This window comes from Oryctolagus cuniculus, chromosome 13 (assembly GCF_964237555.1).
Source record: "Oryctolagus cuniculus chromosome 13, mOryCun1.1, whole genome shotgun sequence".
Classification (NCBI taxonomy): domain Eukaryota; kingdom Metazoa; phylum Chordata; class Mammalia; order Lagomorpha; family Leporidae; genus Oryctolagus; species Oryctolagus cuniculus.
Window position 1 is genome coordinate 29,881,787 of NC_091444.1, and position 21,431 is coordinate 29,903,217.

General features: G+C 40.6%; 1 protein-coding gene across 4 annotated transcripts in view; it reads right to left on the bottom strand.

Moving 5' to 3' along the window:
* The window catches only part of USH2A (usherin), an 848,241-nt gene that overhangs the window by 61,427 nt on the left and 765,383 nt on the right, over window positions 1-21,431 (bottom strand). For 3 of the 4 annotated variants that reach the window (XM_070055318.1, XM_008268426.4, XM_070055317.1), the window contains exons 62-63: window positions 7,893-8,120; window positions 1,456-2,972 (exon numbers count right to left, since the gene is read on the bottom strand). In XM_070055318.1, coding sequence (XP_069911419.1) covers window positions 1,456-2,972; window positions 7,893-8,120 — 1,745 coding nt within the window. Of the gene's footprint in view, window positions 1-1,455; window positions 2,973-7,892; window positions 8,121-21,431 lie in introns of those variants that run through there. The other variant, XM_070055319.1, reaches the window with a different exon arrangement.

Here is a 21,431-nt window from a genome sequence, read left to right on the forward strand (position 1 = left end):
GAGATCTTGGTGCACCCTTTAATATCACTGCTAAGTTTATCAAATGAATTGAACTGGTATTTTTTTTTCTCCCTAGCCTGGGGAAAGTGCCTTTCTCATCTCTAGAAAATATTTTTATTTTCTAGAAATCTTCTTGAATAAGAGTTTCAAGGGGGATCAAATTGATATGATTTTTGAAACAGGTCAAGAAGAAACTAGTATAAAATGTAGCTCTGCAGCCAGAGTGGACTTTTTATGCCTTGAATTAGTGTAAGATAAAAGCCAGCTCACATAGCATGTGGATTAGCTATGGGTGATACCTGAGGAAGTTTTAATTACTGTTTAATATTTAATTCGACCCTAAATAACAGTAATGAGTAGATGCATAAGACCATAAATGTTTCATTTAAACAGCACTATATATCAGAGATAATTACAGGAAGGATCAAATCTACATATCAGTAGATAACAATAATCACTGGATTTTACCTGTGCTGCTTGGAAATCAACATTCTTTCAGCCTTTAATTTTTTAAGTGGCTCCGCTCATTTTACTAAATTTTAAGCATAAAACGTCTTTTATTACTCTTCTCTCTGCAGATGTAAGTTACTTAAAATGTGATGGGGAAAAATGCCAAGCCATTCTTTAAGCTAGGGGAAGAGGGCTGAGGGTAAGATTCCTTTGTGTGGAAAGCAATTCACTTCCACGCATGTTCCAGAGCCCAGATGGAACCTTGAAGAAAACATGAGCTAGCAACATGGCACCATGTGAGAAACCAGGAAAGCAGGGTTCAGGGAGTCCTGTGGGGGCCGAGGAGCCTCATTGTTCCTGGAAGAAGTGCTGGGTTGACAAGAGGGACTCTTCCCTCTCAGACACATTTTGTTTCAGTCCAATCAAGTCTGGCTGATAATAGCTCTCATTGATTGGCATACTTTTTGTACTTTAAATTAGTACTTCATTTGCTTACAGCTTGGGTCAGATTGACCCTACTGGGCTTCTCAGAACTATCCAAGGGCTGCAGGTGTTCAAGAAAAAACAGATTTAGGGAACTGACACCAGCTCTGCACTAATTGTCCCAATACTGCAATGAGCCAATGTTTCTGAAACACTGACTCTGCAAACATTGCTTACAGGATTCTTTTTTTTTTTCCTTTTTTTAAACTTTTATTTAATGAATATAAATTTCCAAAGTACAGCTTATGGATTACAATGGCTTCCCTCCCATAACGTCCCTCCCACCCACAACCCTCCCCTTTCCCACTCCCTCTCCCCTTCCATTCACATCAAGATTCATTTTCGATTCTCTTTATATACTCTGTAGAGATTATGCAAGCAACCACTATGGATGGGTAAGTGGCTGGAGGTTGGGGATATCATGCATCTTATGTTTACAGTCATCAGTAGAACTGATAGAGGGTTTACCCAGTAGCAAGGACAGTAACTTGCTTTCAGAACAACACCCAGACAGCTACCTACCTGTGAAATGGCTTCAGTTGCTTTACTACAAATGACTGTGCACCAAAAGAATTATGAGTTGTGTTTATGTGCACAGTTTTTGTTTCTCTTTCAAACAGCTCCCGGATGAACAGGGTATAGTTGACGATATCACCATTTGCCCTAATGGGAGGGTCCCAATTCACTAAGATCTCCTGAGGTCCCCTTGCCTGCAGTTTTGGACGTTCCATCCCAGAGGGTGCTGAGGGGCTAGTTCGATCTTTGACAAGCGAACTCAAGATCCCTCCTTGGCCGTTGTTGGCAGTCACTGTGTAGCCATACTCCACACCTGGAGTGAGAGTAAAATCATGATAGCGAGTCTCTAGGCCACTATATACAAGGGTTCCATCCCGCCTAAGTTCGTAACTTCTGATCTGGCCATTTGGGCTTCTTGGAGGTTTCCAGGTGATTTCTATCGATTCTGAGCCTGTGACTTGCAATGTTGGGGGATCCATGTCCTCTGGTGGGGCCTCCATGGTCCTGGCAGAGTTTGGCTCACTTGCTGTGCAACCTCCATTGGTGCAGGCTACAAGAGAGAAATTGTATTGAGTATAAGGCTGCAGGTGGGAAACCAGTAGGGATAGGCCTTGCCCAGCAAGGTACTCCCTCCCATCACATCTAAGCAAGTATTCAGTGACCTTTCCATTCTGAATTGATGGTGGTGACCAAGATGCATTTATCTGACTGGCACTGATGGTCCAAAGAATTGGAGGGCTGACTCCTGAAGGGGCAGCCTCCAGAGTCGTGATGTTGCTGGGTTTGCTGGTGGAGCAGCCTCCGCTCGTGCAAGCGAGGACTGCATAACTGTAGGTAGAAAAAGGAAGCAGGTCTTCATCAGTGTAATTCAATGTCACGGCATCAAAGCTGAAAGGATGCAGCACAGCATTCCTTTGAAGCCTGTAGGACTGCAGGATACCATTCGAGTGCTCTGGAGGAGTCCAGGAAATCAGTAGTTTTGGGGGGCTCACAGATATGTAGGAGATCTCAGGTGGAGAGAGTCCTTCTGGGGGTGCTTGCAACGTCCTTACTGCACTCCAGGAGCTACAGGTATGCCCTGCTGAATTCCAAGTGCAGATCTTGTACTCACACTGTATCCATGGCTGCAAACCTGTGTCCTCATAGAGAAACGGATTCCTTTCAGTATTATATTCTGTGAAAACAATTTTCTCATCGGCCTGCATTGTCTGATTCCCCCAAGCTTTCTCCTTGAAGCATCTGCGAATCACTTCATAGCGAATTATGTTTCCATTTGGGTTAACAGGCTTGGACCAGCGCAGCACCACGCTGGTGGATGTCACAGCCTGCACCGTAGGAGCCAACTGGGCATCTGGAGCGGCTTGCTGGGTCCACAGAGGCTGGGGCACTGAGTGTGCACAGCCTGCACTGGTGCACGCCTCCAGGGTTAGTGTGTAGAGCGTGAAAGGAGCCAGGCGGCGGAAAAGAAACTGGCGATTCAAGCCCGAGTACTCCAGCAGACCATCACTGAAGATGCTGTATGTCTGGAGGAAGAATAGAAGAGAGGGAACAGTTCATGGCACACGATGCCTTGGTGTGGCTTTAGTCCATTTTGAACCTCTCACCCCATGCCCTGCCCCTGTTCCCTATCTTGATGTCCCTAACTGAGAAGAAGTATTTGATACTAATTTTGAGACTGCTGTCTTTTCCATCTTGCATAGGGTCCTAGGAAGAGGAACAATGTTTTTCTTTGCCTTTCAAAAAAAAAAAATGGTTGGACACTATATGAAAGTATTTATCTAAAAACTCAGGGCTTTTGAATCTGATTCTTTGACTTAAATAGTACTCATGAGTTTTCCTCTACTTTGATTTTGTTGAAGCAGAGAATTAAATTCAAACCTGCTACCTTATGGGTCCTTCATGCTTCTGATTTCATCCTGACTAGTGTGAACAGGATCTATCTACACTGTCTATCTTCTCTGGCCTTTTCTGGGGAATGGAATTTAATGCTGAATCATTTATTGTTACGGGTTGCTGAGGCTGACAATGTGTGTGGATATACATTACATGTATAGATAACATATATACATACATGTATATAGGAGGGAGCCCCAGGAGTTTATGGGAAGGACACATTAACTTTTGATTCCAGTTTTCCATGAACATTTTGAAACATCCTTGTATATCCACATATATAAACTTCAAGGACTAACAGATGGAAAATATACTTCTCTTGCATCCTATAGAAGAATTGATTGCTGCTTTGTTGCGAAGTATTTTTTTGCTCTGGGGACAACCACCAAACATCCCTTAAACAGATGTAGAGTAAGTTCCATCTCTGTATTATTCATTGCTTTTTTGGAAAGACAGGACACAACTTAATTTGGATGAAGATGATTTGGAGCTCTGGTTTCCCCCGCTTTTCCCTCTCACAGCATCCGGGAGACAGGACACACGCCTGTGGATGACTCCCTGCCGTGGCTCCTCTCAGAAGACAGGCACACTGCAGAATCCCTTGGAAACACATCTAGCACAGAACGTTCCCTATGTGGGAGGCTCCTCGGGAAGCTTAACTTAGACTGGATTGTTAATATATTGTAATATTATTTAGGATTAAATATACCAGACTTCTAGAAATTGATTTATATTAGATTACTGTAGTTTGGTGTGCTTTTCTTAGAGGGGTTCCTGGGGAGGTGTGAGGGGTATATTTTCTGAAGGGAGGTTATACCACATAATCAATTTGTAAGCATCTGTGACTCCCTGGCACCCCTTGCTGCCCCTCATATTCACTTGACAGATCTAAATAGCATTAAAGTCAGCTCTCCCTCTACACCCAGGCTCTGAATTGGTTTGGAGGAAAAAAAAAAAAAAACACACTCAAACAGGCTGACTGGTCTCTTTTTAAATTTCTTCTTACTGTAGTTTTTAAATAGGCGATTGCCAATTTGTAATCCTATTCTATTCTCCCATGTGTTTGCTCTCTCGTTTTCCAAGGTGATTATTTCATATCTTCTCCTTTCCCCACTAATTGCCAACACCCTCTTCCCTCCCTCACAGTGGGATGTTGACATAACCACCGATTTCATGGAGAAACAGAAGCTGGTGGAAATGAATGTTTTCATATTATATATTATTACCACTATTTTCATGTGAATCTGGACTTACACTATTTTCCTTTCTTCCTTTCCCTACAGATGAGGCATCTCTGCCTGTATTAAAGCCCTGTACCATTCCCTTCCTCCCTCCTAAAGACTTCCTGTCCATAATTATTGCCCCTGCCCTCTGCATCACTGATTCATCTCCTTTTACTGCTTATTTCCCTTTGTTTCTAAAAGTATTCTCATATCCTTCATTGATCTATTAAAGTTATTTATATTTTTGTTTGAGAAGCAGTAAGAGAAATAGAGCTCTCGTTTGCTGGTTCACTCCCCAAATGCCTGGAATGGCTGGACTGACCCAAAGCCAGGAGTTGGGGACTCAAAGCAGGTCTTCCAGGTGGGTAGAAGGAACCCACTACACAAGCTTTTGTTGCCTCTCAGGGTGCACAATAGCAGGAAGCTGGAATCAGGAGCTGGAGGTGGTGCGGAACCCAGGCATTCTAAGGTGGGACCTGCCATTTTCAACTGCAAGTCCAGACACCTGGCCTTTTCATTGATTTTTAAATAAAACTGCTGGATACACCACAGTCCTCTAGCTGCTGCCCCATTTCTCTGCTTTGGCTTCCCTGTAAGCTGCTTCAATGAGTTGCCATCCATGTTCTCTCACTTGGCATTCTCTCCTCAAGCCATCCCGCCCACCATTCTATCACCCGATCCTTTTGTCTAGATCACAGTGATCTCTTTCCCAAATCCAGGTCACTGCCTTATTTATCCCAGCAGCACTGGGCATATTTTCTTTTCACTTTTTGGGATACTCCGCCCTCCCCCCCCCACCCCTTTTCCTTCTCCGTCACTTGCCTCTTTCCATCTCCCTTGCTTGTTCTCTTCTTCCTCTTGACCTCCAAGTTCCAGTCTGTCCCAGGGCTTGGCTACAGTTTCTCCATGACTGATGTCTTCCAGCCAGGTGGGTATAAATACCGTCTATCTCACAATGATTCCCAATAGGTATCTCAGTGATAGCCTCTTGCAGGCCATCCAACTGCCTATTTGATCCATCAAACCTGTTCATCCTCCAACCTTTTTTTCCTAGTTAATGGCTCAAGGCCACATTCCACAAGTCATCTTGACATGTTCCTTTTCTTTCATATTTCTAAATACATCTCCAATTCACCCCTATTTCTCAGCTTCCCAATTGCCACTCCCATGTGAGCCATCATCAATTCTACCCTGAATTCTTCAGTGGCTTCCAAATTCTATTTGTCTCTTTCTAGACCATTTTCCATACAGCAGTCAAAATAATTTTTTTAAAAACATTTGATCATGTAATTCGTTTGCTTAAAGACTTCACTAATTTTTCATTGCCCTTGGAACAAATTCCAAACTCTGGCGCTGCCCTCAAGGTTGGGCACAACCTGCCTTCGACTGGTCTCTTCTAGTGCCAGCTTTCTCTCCCCTGCTGTGCATCATCCACACTAGCTTTCTTCCCTTTCCTTGAGTACATCAAGTTCATTCCTGGCTTCAGGCCTTGCACTTGATGTTCACTTTGTCTGGAACATTTTGTTCTCATATCTTGACATGACTAACTCTGTCTTGTCATTCAGGGCTCAGCTCAAATGTCAACTCAATTCAAATGATTATCCATTCTAAAATAGCCTGAGCAGGCATAATTACATTATTCTATTTAATTTTCTTTATAGCATTCACCACTCTCTGAAATGTCCTTGTTTATTTACAAGCTTATCATTTGCCCCACCATTCATATACTCCCACACACTTATTCATACACACATAAGGTCTGTGACAGAAGAGACCTTGCCTGTCTTGTTCACTTGAATAGGTGCATGGAACTTAGTAGAAGCTCAATAAATATTTGGTGAGATGTAAATGAAGGTATGAGGAGTCAATATTCCTCTTGTCAATCATACTAGGAAGAAGCAGACGCTGAGATGGGACAAAACACAAGGAGGAGCGTTGGTGGATGTGAGCGGAGGGGCTCTTTTCCCAGATCAGGGCTCTAGGGCTGTGATTTGATATTTTAAAAATTTAAATTACTGATTTGAAAAGCAGAGAGACAGAACGAGACAGACAGAAAGACAGGTCTTCCTTCTTGTCTCTCCTCAAATGTCCAGGAGCTAGGAACTCAATCCAGGTCACCCATGTGGATGGCAAGGACCACCCACCCAAGTCATCACCAGTTGCCTTCCAAGGTATTAGTAGGGAGCTGGTATTGAAAGTGAAGCCTGAACTCAAATCTAGGCTCTTCTATATGAGATGCAGGTTTGGATTTCAAGGTCATGGATCCTAAGGTGCAAGTCTCTTGCCCCAGGGTTGGGGCATTCTGGCCTCTGGCTCAGGGAGGCAGCCTGGTGGACAGAGCTTGCCTCCACTTCTCCAGGCAGGGTGGCAGGCAGCCCACATAAGGGTAGATGTGGGCTTGTGAAGTCTGGTTACCGTAAGCACTGCCATGCCTCTCACAGGTCGTTCAGGGAAACGCTTAGCAAAAGGAGTAGTTTAGGCTTAACTGTGCTGATTGGGATTAACATGGGAGTCTTTGCCATCTTAATAAGGATTGAGAGAGGGGCAGGAAGAGACTACAGCAGCTGCAGGTTGGAGATTCTGCAGTCCCAGAGGGAGACCACGGGGAAGGTCTAAAGAGTGGCCCAAGGCCAGAAGAGGCTGGGGCTGAGGCACAGCAGAGACTGACAGGTGAGTTTCCACACCTCAGTTGAACGTCAGAAAGGGAGTGCAGAGCTAGCTTTCCTGCAAGTGATGGTTCAAAGCATCAGATGTGGGCGACAAATGGAGATGCAACTTCCTTTGTACTCACAGGCTGATGAAGCCTGGGATATAGGTGTGACACTGAGAAGACTCTTCCTCATGGCCACCTAAGCGGGTGGGGCAGTTAGCAGACGTGTTGTCTTGCTTAGAGAGCTCTGTTCAAAGGGCCAACCATGCAAGGATTATGCAGATAACTGAGGAGGATGATTGAGGAGCCAGTAAGAACACAGACATTTAAAGTTCAGTGCTGGTCTGAATTTCTGCCTTCAAATCCCAACCTGATCATTTACAATGTGAGCTTGGGCTGTTATTTAGCCTTTACATGCTTCAATAGGGCTGATGGGAGGTTTGCATGAGATAATCCACGGAGAGCATTCAGCCCAGTGTTGGATTCATAGGAAGCAAAGCACACACACATCCAAGATAGTTTTGTTCTGATCTATGATTAAGAGCCTGGAGGGGCCATCAGAGAGAATTAAACGGGCTGTGAAGGGAGTTTTCCCACAGTGACCTGATGGCATGTCAGGACTCATCTATTTATCGGAAGAACACCAAACATGATTTAATGTGCATGGTAGACATTACCTTAATCACCCCATTGGTTCTCATAGGCTCTGACCACTGTAGTAGCAATGCCCGGCCGTTCTCTTTCTGTTCCACTGTCAAGTTGCTCAGTCCTCTTGGCGAAGACTCTAGGGTTTGAATCAGAGTCCAGGGGCTTGAAACTTCTCCTGCGCTGTTGGCGGCCACAATACCGATGTAGTATGTTGTGAATGGTTCTAACCCAAACAGGTGGGCTTGATGGCTTGTTCCCTGTAAGAAAGTTGACAGATTAGGTTTCTTTTAGGAACTGACAATAATTACTAGGGGGTCGTTCTCTAAACTGCATAGCCAAAAGTACTTCAGTACCATAAATTCTATAGCAGAGTCTCACGTGTTTATTTTCTTGTTGACATCTGATTATAAGCTTTGACATATGTATTGTACGATTTCAGACACCTAGAAATTGGATCAGATAGGATCCTTGCCTTCTCAGAATTGTAACCCATGGGATGTGATATATGAACCTGAAACATCATTCTTGAAGTCAGCTCATGGTGAAAGCAGGTGGTACAAATTTGCATGTCAGAGACTGGGATAACTGCTTACCAAGTGTATCTTAAGGGTTTGGAGATTTAACCTGAACCACCCTAATTCTCTAATCCCCAATATTATTTATTATGAGTAACACTCTCTCCATTTGCCCAATTTCCTAGTGTGTATTTATACCTTACAAAGTCAACAAAACAAACACAAGAAAACAGTAACAAGTCAATTGAACTACACATGTACAAATATGCTTACAAAAGTCTATTATTAATATAAATATAAAATATTCTCATTTATTGAAAGTACTGTAAGTTAAACCATGAAATGTACCTGGTGCAATTGTTACATAGCTCTGATTATTTAATCATTATTTAAAAGAAAATAAAAAGGAGTAGCAGAATTTTTTTTTTCTGCTTGGAGAGCATCATTGAACATATTTTACATAACTAAACTGGAGCTAAGAATCCTGTTGTTTTGAAAGGCTCTAGGGCACTGTTATCTCATCTGGAGTGGATGGATGTGTCTGTTCAACATAGAAGTATGTCTGGAAATAGGGTAGCAGTGTGCGTTTAAGTAAATGCATGAGAGCGCACACACACACACCATTGTGTATCATCACCATTGGACGCAAATAATCATGAGGAAATTTTGACTGAGCTCATAGAATATTTACACGTAATGATGTTGTCTACCTGTGATAGAGTCTCCCATTGTCTTCTTGGAGAAAAAAGGAGGAAAAATGTGTGGTTGGGAGGAAGGAGGAAGATATTTATAAAGAACAACAAAGTGATACATAAAGAAATTTGCCATCATTTGGGGCTATCCAAACATCATATAAAATATATAAAATCTAAAACAAGGGGCAAAAATCAAACTGAACTATTTTCAAGTAAACTGGTTAAACAAAACCCACAACACTGTAGAAATAATTTTCAGCACTATCTTCTCTTATTCTTGGTAATAAATTTCAACCGTGTTAATGTTCCCTATTATGTGTTAAACATAGGAGGAGAAAATACAATTTTCTTTATGAATCAAAGACTTGTAAAGTCCATTTTCCTATTTCAGTAAGTTCCATTATGCTATTACATGCTAACCTCTTGAAATCTTTTAATATTTAAACATTTGCTAAGCGACCAGACTCTGAAACAAATTTTACAGAAATACTAATTTCTCTTTTTTAAAATATTAAAAGTTGGATCATAAATATTTAAAAACTTATTTCTGCACAACATTGGATTGGTCTTTTAGATAAATACAGCACAGAAATAGAATGACCATAATGAATATTAAATCTGAAGATGCCACAAGTTCCGATTACAAACATTCTTTTCTGATAAATGATTCCTTTTCTTTGGAAATAAGGCAAACATGGGCAAGATTAATAATGCAAAAAAGAATCATTCTTTGTTCGGAATATTCAGTAATAGATGCCCAAAATGCATACACTCCAAAGCAAATAGTAATCACCTCTAACCGATTATATATTTAAAAAAAGGTAGGCTATTGGGGGACATTTAGAGATGGCTTTTGTCATAAGAAACACGAAAAACATGTGGACTATAAAGCAAAAACATATGTATATTGTCAATGGCAGCACCTGCTCAATTACAGTTTATTTCAGAGCTGAGAATTCCATTCAGCCCCTAGATGGCAATGCTATCAAACGCTTTTGGTAACATGAGTACTTAATGATTAACAACCAGCATTCTGTCATCCAACACACTCCAGGCAACCATTAAAAAAATAACAAAACTGATTTCATTATAGATTCTTTTAATAAACATTTATGGCTCAGCTCCTTGAAAGCAAGAGTATTCAAAATGTGCGGGCTGAAAACCTCCACTGCAGAATGTGGAAACATGACCTGGTGGTCCCAAGTGGAAGTTCCTGCGTGTATGGCACAGGAAAGGGTTAGAGGTATGTTTCTGCAAAGGGTGCTGTTTTACTTAATCTGGTCTGTGTTTATATGTTTTTAAAGAATGGAAATAACCACATAGTGGGATGCAAGGAATTTCTTTATCATAGTATTGCACTGAGGTAAAGTTTTCATATTACATCAATTTGTTATTTCTAAAAAGCTACCAAAAAATCACATGTACACATATACATACACACCCCTTAAACAGAATTCATTAATAACTTTGCTTTTTGTCAACGATTAGTAAAGGCCATATGCAAAAAAGGTGAAGAAAATGTAAAAATTGCACGACAGTCCTTACCAATTAATTCAGCGACATTTTAGGAAATAGTCTACATTATTGTCTCCTGAATAGATTTCTAACACCAAAGTTCCTTATTTTGGAATCCTTCTGCAAGATCTGGACACAGTTTACTCTTTGGACTGGGTTGCATCTTGTTCATTTATTCAGTTATTTGCTATTTTCTTTAAACATGGAGTATCTGCTTGAGCACTGCAGATCTTCTGTGCTTCATATTCAGTTTCTTCCTTTGGACATACAGCTTTCTGTCCCACTGACTAGGGAAAGTGATCATGGAAACCATTTTTCTCCCTTTCTCTCAGGTGCCTCCTCTCTCCTTCTTTACTTCCTTCCTCTTTGGCCCTGCCTACCACTCTTTCCCTCACTCCCTTTTTGCTATGGAAATTATCTTAATTCAACTCTGTTACTTCTTTGTCTTTATCATCATTATTTTCATATTGCTTTCCTTTGCTCTTCCAATATCCTGAATCTTTTTATCCCGGATTCTGGGCTATCAACATGAACTTGCTTCCATTTTTGTCTCTGTCCATTGTACGTCCATGTCCATCTCCTATTCAGATTTTTTAATTCTAGAAGTACATTAGTTCTTTTTTGGTTAAGAAGAAATACTTTAATAGGGATAATCTAGTCCCTGCAATTTAAAACTTCCAATGAGATTTAGCCATATATATATATATATATATATATATGCGTGAGGATCAGAGGCTGGATACAAATCAGTGCATCATTTTCAGAGACAAAAAGCAAGAATCTCTGGAACAATCTGCTAGTTGAGGATCTACTGGCAATTTAAACTACATTTTCACTTTCTATTCCTAGGGACACATGAAACTACCTGGAGTCTTCAGCTGTCTGACAATTTTACACCATTTTCTCTGATTATTTTTGATGACTTGAAGTGCCCCAAAGGTGGCCATGGGGTCAATAGGTTTATGTAGGTTGAAAATGATCAAAAATTAGCATTGATCTGTAGCTGTCAATAAAAGACTGGTGGGGATACTCCCTGCACAAATGTTTAAACTGCATAAAGCTACCTAACTTAGTCATCTTTGAGTCTATTGATCTGATGATCCAGCAGTTTCCAGAGCTTTCCCTTTGGTCTTTGTGGTGCATTTTCACTAAACCCACTTAGGAATCTTTTCAATTGGCTCCCAGGAATAAACTAAAACAGGGAAGTGTAGGCACAATGTTTTCATCAACAGGATGTTGTGTGTGCTTCTTACATACTGGAAAGAGTTAATCTTCCTGGTCACCATCAACCTCACTCCAAGCCAATTGGATTTCTCTTGCTCTTTTGCCTTTCATTTACTATTCTGCCTATTCTGGGCTCCTCACTCTAAATTGGATGAGTTTTGGATTATAAATCCTTACCAGGTGGTAAGGTTTCTTTTGCATCCTTACTTATCATGAATGTCAAGGACTAGAGAGTAAGGGACATCAAAAGTTTGCTTTTTTTTTTTTTTTAAAGATTTATTTATTTATTTGAAAGTCAGAGTTACACAGAGAGAGGAGAGGCAGAGAGAGAGAGAGAGGTCTTCCATCCAATGGTTCATTCCCCAATTGGATGTAATGGTCAGAGCTGAGCTGATCCAAAGCCAGGAGCCAGGAGCTTCTTCCAGGTCTCCTACGCAGGTGCAGGGGCCCAAGGACTTGGGCCATCTTCTACTGCTTTCCCAGGCCATAGCGGAGAGCTGGATTGGAAGTGGAGCAGCTGGGACTAGAACTGGTGCCCATATGGGATGCCGGCGCTTCAGGCCAGGGTGTTAACCCACTGTGCCACAGTGCTGGCCCCAAGTTTGTCCTTTTTTGCACAGAGAGAGTTTCAGAGGAATGTAAATATATCAACTTCTGAATTCTTTAGTTGAACAATTCAGATACTTTATCATTTTATACAAGGGTTCTTCAAAAAATTCATGGAAAATGTGTAGTATGAAAAAATTATGTATAAATTGCAAAACTTCATGAATTGAAATTTTAATTCTTCTTTCCATGATTTTTTTGGAAGTACTCACATTTTACCTTGTCATAATAATAAAAGAAAGGAATGGTCATAGATAACAGCACAATTTTTCTAGCTCAGGTTATAAATAAAGCATAACAAGTAGTTTAAGTTCTCATTTACCATTTTCTAAAACCAATAGTTTTGGAAGGAGTGCATCTAGCCAACTGGATGACTTTTACAGACTGAAATGCCAACAATTCAACACAAAATATTTTTCTAGATTTCTGAAAGCCAGATAATTTGAAGCATGAGTTCTGCCGGGCCAATTCTCCTTTCCATTTATAAAGTTAATTTTTGAGTTCCTTAAAGATTAATCAAGATATTTATGTCTAGTACTGATTTTGCAACAATCAAATCAGTCCTGATTTGATTTAGTCTCTTCAGAAATTACCTCTTTGCTACCCACTAGCCAAATATCAAACTTGAACACTTATCCATGGCAAATAAGCATGAGAAAGCCTGAAAATATTAACACTGTAAGAACATTTTCAGGGATTTCACTTGCAGACTTCTCTACCCACATATTTCCAAGCGGCTAAAACAAAGACGTTTATCAACAGCACACACGTAGAGACATAGAGGCAGAGTTGCTCTGTAATCAGAGATTCACAGTCCAGCAAAGGTAGAACAGAATATCCTTCAGGTTCATGGCCCATTGTTTTATATGCTTCAAATATGTGTATTTCCTTGGTGGCAGCACTAAGTGATGTGACAGAGCTGCCCAAACAGTTAGTGGAAACATTCAGCATTGTAGGTCTACAGTTCTGCCCAATTCTTTAAACATTTCTGAGCACCTTGTTCATAAGAGACTTTGTAAAGTTGCAGTGGGGACACACAATAGATAACACAGGCTCTTGACTCTGAGAAGTTTATAATCTAATAGCACAGATCAATTATGGGTGTAGATATACACAATTCAATGTGTGGCAGTACTACAGCTGAGTGCCAGGGACATACTGAGGGGCTTTGAATATTTCTAATTTGGAATGGAGGAGGTGAGGATTTGGGGGGATTTAATGGAGAGGAGGCATTTGATCTAAGCCAGCTTGAAGGATGTAGAATTTGAGTAGATGAACATAGGTGCGGGATTGGCAGAAAGAACAGAAGGAAGAAACTGCAGGGTATGCTTGAGAAAAAGCTGGTGGTTTAATGTACCTGCACTGTGGTACATTAGGTGTAGGGGAACAGTGGAATGAAGGCAGGGAAGGGTAAGATTTTGTGTTGGGGTTGAGGAGGACTGTAAATGTCATGCCAAAGTTTTGGGATGGTATTTGTTAGAAAACAATAGTTAACATCAGGCAAAAAGTTTTAAGAACTAATTGTATTCAAAGAGCTCTACAATGCCATTTGAAGGAATAATGGAGGAACTTTGGAATTTTGCCCTATTGTGTTGTAGATCATGGTCAGTGACCAATGGAATAATAAATCCACGAAGAATTAATTAATTCACTCATTGAATTACTATTTAGCCGATAAGTATAGATTACCATTTGCACAAGGTAATAGGAGAGTATGTTGTTAGGAATCAAATTTTTAAAAAAAATCTTTAGTGAATATTTTATGTATTTCAAAGTTTGTAATTATTTTTTAGACATTAGTGCTTTTGTTTTGCTCTCGGTTGAGCAGGTGATTATAATCACTGAACTGAATTAAAACCAATTATAGCACCCTCTGTCCTGACCTACCACCAGAACCACATTTATCTGAACTGTGTTGTTCCTGATTGTGGGGACATGTTTATGTGGAGCCATCCACACCCTTGCCCTAGTCTCTTGTACAGATCAATAGCTACAAGACAGCTGGAAAAGGTTAAGGATACCACTGATGACTGAGAGACAGAATGAGACTGACTCAAAGATGCATACGTGTGTGAAAACATACTTATCTCTGGGTTGTAACGAATGTCATAGAACTTAATTTGAATGATTTCAAGAAAGTATAAATGCATAACCCCTCTTCAGAGAATGATGATGTGTGTAATTATAATTGATTAGTCAGAGCCATTCATTGTAACAATTGTAAATTTCCGACTTAAAATGTTCTGCTTGGGGTATTCACATGTGCACTTTATGCCTATACTTGAACAAATGCACTCAGAAAAGAAGAATGATATGTGAAAAGGAGAAGTATTTTTTTTTCTCTCATTGGAGGACACCATTCATTTGTAGTGAGGGGCAAATGTAAAAGGAAGAGTCCATTCACAGACATTTTCTTAAAAGACAAATTGGCTGTATCAATTCAATCTATAAAGCAAAGCTAAAGTTCTTGCAAAATGAACGATGAGACCTCAGTTACCATAAAAACATTGGGGGGGAAGAAAGAATGGCTTTGAAATGGCTCATTTTTCAATGGAGAAGAGGAAAAAAATTAAATTTGTGGTAATTAAATTTTAAAGTGGCAAATCAGTCACACTAAATATTAAAAAGCAGCACTTCTGATCTATCAAAATTAAAAATGTGCATACTCTGTGACCCAGCAATTCCACTCTGATAATGTATTTTATAGAAATACAGTGAAACAGTACTAAAATACATGTAAAGGAAGTTCATCCCAGCCATCGTGTTGTGGTTGCTCAATATATGATTAAACATAGATTTATTTGGGGCTTTCTATATATGAGACACCCTCTGAAGCTCTGAGGAAACAGTGGAAAGCAAGTGCAAAAAGAGTACTTCTCTATTCAGTTTTGTGTTACAATAAGGAGAAATCGACAATACAGTTGTGTAAGCAAAGACAGAGACTTTAAGGAAGGGAATAAGTTGAATGATGCACTAATTGGTGTTGGGGTTTACATAGTGGGAAGAGTGGGTGAGATTCTTGGTTTAACAAGGGGAGTAAGGAAGATCCTTGAGAAAGTTACACTTAGACAATTATGCAGAAGAAACCAACCACGTGAAGGATTTGGATGTGGGGGGACTTGGGGGAAGAGCAAGAGCAGATGCTCTAAGGTTGGAACAATTTGGTATTTTGTTGACAGAAAGGAGCTAGCATGACTGAGGCCCATGAGTGAGAGGGAAAGGGCATAAGGCAATGCCAAAATCATGGACAGGAGCCAGCTGGGCTAGATCTCACAGGCTAAGGGAAAGTACTGGAGTCTTATTCCAAACTCAATAGAAAATTATTAAAGGCCATTAAGTAGAGAGTAGTGTCACTTGGGTATTAAAGAGATCATTCTGGCTGTAAGTGAAGAATATATATAAGTGATTGTATTAATTTGCTCTGGCTGCTGTAACAAACACTACAGACTGGTGGCTTCAAATGCAGGTTACTTTTTTGTAGTTCCAGAGGGTGGAAGTTCAAGATCAAGGTGCCTTTAGGATTGGTTTTGATCAAGACCTCTTTACCTGGCCTATAAAAAGTGACTTCTCATTGTGTCCCCACATGGCCTCCTCTCTGCCAACATAAAGAGAGAAAGATACATCTCAAGTGTCTCTACCTTTTCTTAGAGTGACCCTAGTCCTATCGGATCAGGGCTCCACTCTTAAGAACTTTCTAACCTCAATTACCTCTCCCTATCTCTAAATACAGTCACATTGGTGGTTAGGACTCGAACATATGAATCTTGGAGTAAACAATTCAGTCCATGACAAGGGTAAAGAGAGGGAGCCAGACACATTAGTAGCATTTTTAAACTCTCCAGGGAGGAGTGATAGTAGCTAAGATTGTAATGGTGGGCTGGTGCCGCGGCTCACTAGGCTAATCCTCTGCCTGCAGCGCCGGCACTCCAGGTTCTATTCCCAGTTGGGGTGCCGGATTCTGTCCCAGTTGCACTTCTTCCAGTCCAGCTCTCTGCTGTGGCCCAGGAAGGCAGTGCAGGATGGCCTAAATCCTTAGGCTCTGCACCCACATGGGAGACCAGGAGGAAGCACCTGGCTCCTGGCTTCGGATCGGCGCAGTGCACTGGCCGTGGCAGCCATTTGGGGGGTGAACCAACGGAAGGAAGACCTTTGTCTCTCTCTCTCTCACTGTCTAACTCTGCCTGTCCAAAAAAAAAAAAAAAAAAAAAAAAAAAAAAGATTGTAATGGTGGTAAGGATGGAACTAAGTGGACAGAATTATAATTTGGAAATTGACAGAATTATGATGGATGGAATAAAGAAGGTGGAGAAAAGAACAAGAATAAAGAGGACTCAAGTTTTAGCCTTGAGATGGAGGGAAGTAGTGGTACCATGCACTGAGATGTGGGAGCCTGGGAGAGGACACGATTGTTAAGTTGGAGATGCCAAAGGACAAATCTATGAATCTATAGTTCTGAGTGGATACTGAATTAGTAATATACATTTGAAAATCATTGGACATGTCCCCCGAATACAGTCTCACATCTCTACTACATCTCAGACTTAACAACTCTCCATAAGATCTTCCTCTGTATTTATCTCTTTAAAGACTTATTTATTTGAAAGGCAAAGTCACAAAGCAAGAAGAGACAGAAGGAAATCTCATCCATTGGTTCACTCTACCAAATGGCTGCAATGGCTTGGACTGGACCAGGCCAAAGCCAGAAGCCAGGAACTCCAACAAGGCCTCTCACATGGGTGGCAGGGGCAATCACTTGGACCATGATCTGTTGCTTTCTCAAGCACGTTAACAGGGAGTTGGATTGGTAGCAGGGCAGCTAGGACTCAAATTGGCACTCTGATATGGAATTGTGGCATGGCAAGTGCTTTCACCAACTGCAATACAGACCCATTCCCTGCCACAAGATCTCTTGATATTCCCTTTTGTGTAGTTGTATTGAAGACTAGAGTGTACAGTGGATCTCTGAAGAAATAGTCTAAGAGAATTATAAAAGAGAGGGTAGCTTAAGCAGAGGAGAGGGCCCAAGACCAAACTCAGTGGCAGAAGCAGGGTAAAGCTGAACACAACAGCAGAAGAGGACTCAATAGAGGCTGAGACATGAGCAGGAGAAGGGGAAGGAAATCAGTAGAGAGAATGTGACCTCATGGAAACTGATAGAAGTGGGTATTTCAGGAAAGGAGGTGTGGTTAGCAATGTCAAAGTAGACTGAAGTATTAAGCAAGAGGTCCAAAGAAAGACCTTTGATTTGGTGGCAAGTGGTCTTGATAAAAGCCTTGCAGCAGAGTGATAGGAACAGAACTCTGACACTGCCTGGGCTGGGGAGAGAACCACGTGTGGAAGCAGAAACAGTGAATATTAATATTTGAGAAGCTTGGCCATAAAAAGGGAACAGGGGCATGGAATGCTGTCTGGAGAGTCTACAGAGCCATACTCAACACACAATGGGAGATACAAGGGCAGATTTTCATCTTGACCGGAGTTCTTCAACAATGAGGTAGAGATTGATGGTGTGGGAGAGAAAAGTAAAATATTTTGAAAACTCAGGGCTTCCTTCTCACTTGCATGTGTAGAACAGGTTCACCAAAGATTCCTGCATGGCAAATGGATATGTGTAGGCTCAGACCTCTGCCAATTAACTCCAAAGTAGCTGTAGCCCCTGCAATAACTCAATGTGTTTTACCCAGAGCTATCACCATTGTATGCTTAGCTCTTGGCATAAATTTGTAACAACAGTTTTATCAAAAAGTGAAGTGGTATATAAACTTACTGTATCTATAAGGATTACAGTAATTCTTCCATTTTATTTTTTAAACTTTTAATGCAATTACTACTTTTGATAAACTGTGCTTCTGAGTGAAGAATATTCAATGAAAAGATCCTGCCTCTCTCCCTAAACCCAGCCATCTAGTTCTCATTCTCTTGGATGACAAAACTTACTAGTTTGCCATTTTCTCATGTACCCTTCCTAAAACAGGTCACTTTTTGAATAAAGATTTTTCTCCTACTATATATGCCTGCTGTAAAGTACTTTGCATGCATTATCTCATTTTTATCTTCACATGAAGCTATGAGGTTGTTGGTATTACTACAGGTAAGGAAATTGAGGCTCAGGGTCACATTGTTGGCAAGCTGCAGGGGTATGATTTTATTCCTGTACCATACTGAATTAAAATACATTTGTTAATTTTTTTTTTTTTTTTTTTTTTTTTTTTTTTTTTGTTGTTGTTGTTGTTGACAGGCAGAGTTAGACATTGAGAGAGAGAGACAGAGAGAAAGGTCTTCCTTCCACTGGTTTACCCCCCAAATGGCCACTACGGCCAGGGCCCTGCACCAGTCTGAAGCCAGGAGCCAGATGCTTTGTCCTGGTCTCCCATGCGGGTGCAGGGCCCAAGCACTTGGGCTATCCTCCACTGCTTTCCTGGGCCACAGCAGAGAGCTGGACTGGAAGAGGCGCAACCGGGGACAGAATCTGGTGCCCCAACCGGGACTAGAACCCAGTGTGCCGGCGCCGCAGGCGGAGGATTAGCCTAGTGAGCTGTGGCGCCGGCCATGTTAACTTGTTTTAATGTTTTGGTCTTAGGAAGAATCCTGTTTCTTGAAAACACTTGAAGATCCCAAAGAGCTTTTGTTTTTGCAATTTCTATCTACCAATATTTACCAACTACAAAATTATAGTTGGGAGGTAGGCATTTTTTACAAGGGTTTAAGATCCTGTGTGTTCTGCTCACACCCTGTACGTGAATGCCAGTGTTTAGTCCTGCATCTGCTTCTGATCCAACTTCCTGTTATTGCATATCCTGGGAAGTAGCAGGTGATGGCTGCCATCAACATGAGAGACCCAGATGCAGTTTCATGCTCCTGACTTTGGCCTGGCCCAACACCAGCTGTTGAGGGCATTTGGGCAGTAAAGTAGTAGATGCAAGATGTCTTTCTTCCTGTCTGTCTCTGTGTCTCTCTACCTTTCAAATAAGTGAAAATAAATAAATACAAATGTTGGAAATTTTAAAAAATAGAATGTTGAGAAATTTTTAAAGATAAAGAATACAGAAGCACCTATTCTACTAAGCAGTCCAGTGATAACATCTTCGCGTGTCATGTAGCCTTTGGAAAATCCTTCTGTAACCTGTAAGAATATAAGAGTGAAAAAAATACACGATGTCATAATTTTAGTACAAACATGGTTTTGATGGCAGATCCCTAGCTTCTGACCCTAGGACTTCATGAACTTTGGGAACCAAGTAGCTATCCTATTACCCCACAATTCCAATTAAAGATCAATCAAATATTTGTTTGAATGTAGAAGTTTTATACTTGCAACTCTCGTATAATATTTATGCTCATGTATAAATAAGGCCTATTAGTATTATTCTTAATTAGGATTTAACCTACAGTCAATAGGACCCAGATAACCTGGACAAGATACAATAATCCATCAACACTAGAATTGCAACTGACTGCCAGGCTCCTGATTCTTATGTACACTGCCTTTTCATCTGAAAATAAAATAATCTGTGCAAGGTAAGGTATCCAAAATACCTCTGTCAGAAGCATTGCTACCTGTGAGAGAGAATGCATTTGAATTTACTAATAGCTCCACCTTAATTAAGCGATGGCTTTTCCACTGTATGTTTGCCGGTTCCCTTGTTTGTGCCTTTATTTCAAGGAAACTGTTTGCATTAGGGCTATGTTTTAATCTTTCTTTGCCTCAGTTTGCTCATGTGTAAAATGGAAACAGTAATATTACTTACCTTTTTGTGTTGTGTAAACTTTATTTAGCCTGACATGGTCATAATAAGTATTAAATGCTAGCTTTTATTACTATTATCCTAGGCATTTGGGAGATGTTTCCTCACATTATATATTTGGTAAATATTTCTAGAATATATGAATGATAAATGGATAAATGTAAAGCAATGAACAACTCACAAGTTATTTTCAGCACCTAGTAACCTGGCTGTATAGATGATATATACAATAGCATTTAAAAAAAAAAAAAGCCATAGCATTATACAGAAAAAAGCTTATCTTTAAGTTTACAGGCACTATCCTTGCAAATGTTTGTTGTGAAAACCTATTAGGTATTGAATAAATATACATGTTAAATACTTGACTGAAAAGGAAATTCTGTCAATTTGCTCTTTAGAAATTTATCTACATAGATAAAGAGGGGATAAAACAGTCTGATTTTTCACTTTTATCTATGTAGCATATAATATGATAAAGCTATTGTTTTCTTCTATATGCTGATATTGAACATGGACAGAAAAAGATGAAAATTCCTTTTGTCAATGATGAATAAAGTGATTCGGTAGTATAGGAAATTAGCATAGAGAGGTTGGTGCTGTGAACCCCCCAAATGGCACTTTCCAGAGGGCCTGGAGCAGAAGGATGCCAGACACTCATTCATCACCCATGAACAAGCTTATCTATAGAAACAAAAAAAGTGAGCAACTTTATGACAATAAATGAAAAAATGTAGATTAAATGGGCAACTCTAGAAAAATGAACAAAATGGATGTAATAATAGATACATCAACTTTTTTTTTTTTTTTTTTTTGACAGGCAGAGTGGACGGTGAGAGAGAGAGAGAGGAAGGTCTTCCTTTTTCTGTTGGTTCACCCTCCAATGGCCGCTGTGGCCGGCGGACCGCACTGATCTGAAGCCCAGAGCCAGGTGCTTCTCCTGGTCTCCCATGCGGGTGCAGGGCCCAAGGACTTGGGCCATCTTCCACTGTACTCCCGGGCCACAGCAGAGAGCTGGACTGGAAGAGGAGCGACCAGGACAGAACCGGTGCCCCAATTGGGACTAGAACCCAGTGTGCCAGCGCCACAGGTGGAGGATTAGCCTATTGAGCTGCGGCGCTAGCCTAGATACATCAACTTTAAAACAGTACAGAGTAAAGCCTGGTGACAACAGTAATCAGTCCCCTCTGAAAGGCTTGGGACCAGATAGTTTTATCAGTAAAGCTTGCTATTATTGCTTTTAATTTAAATCTGTGAATAACAGATTAATA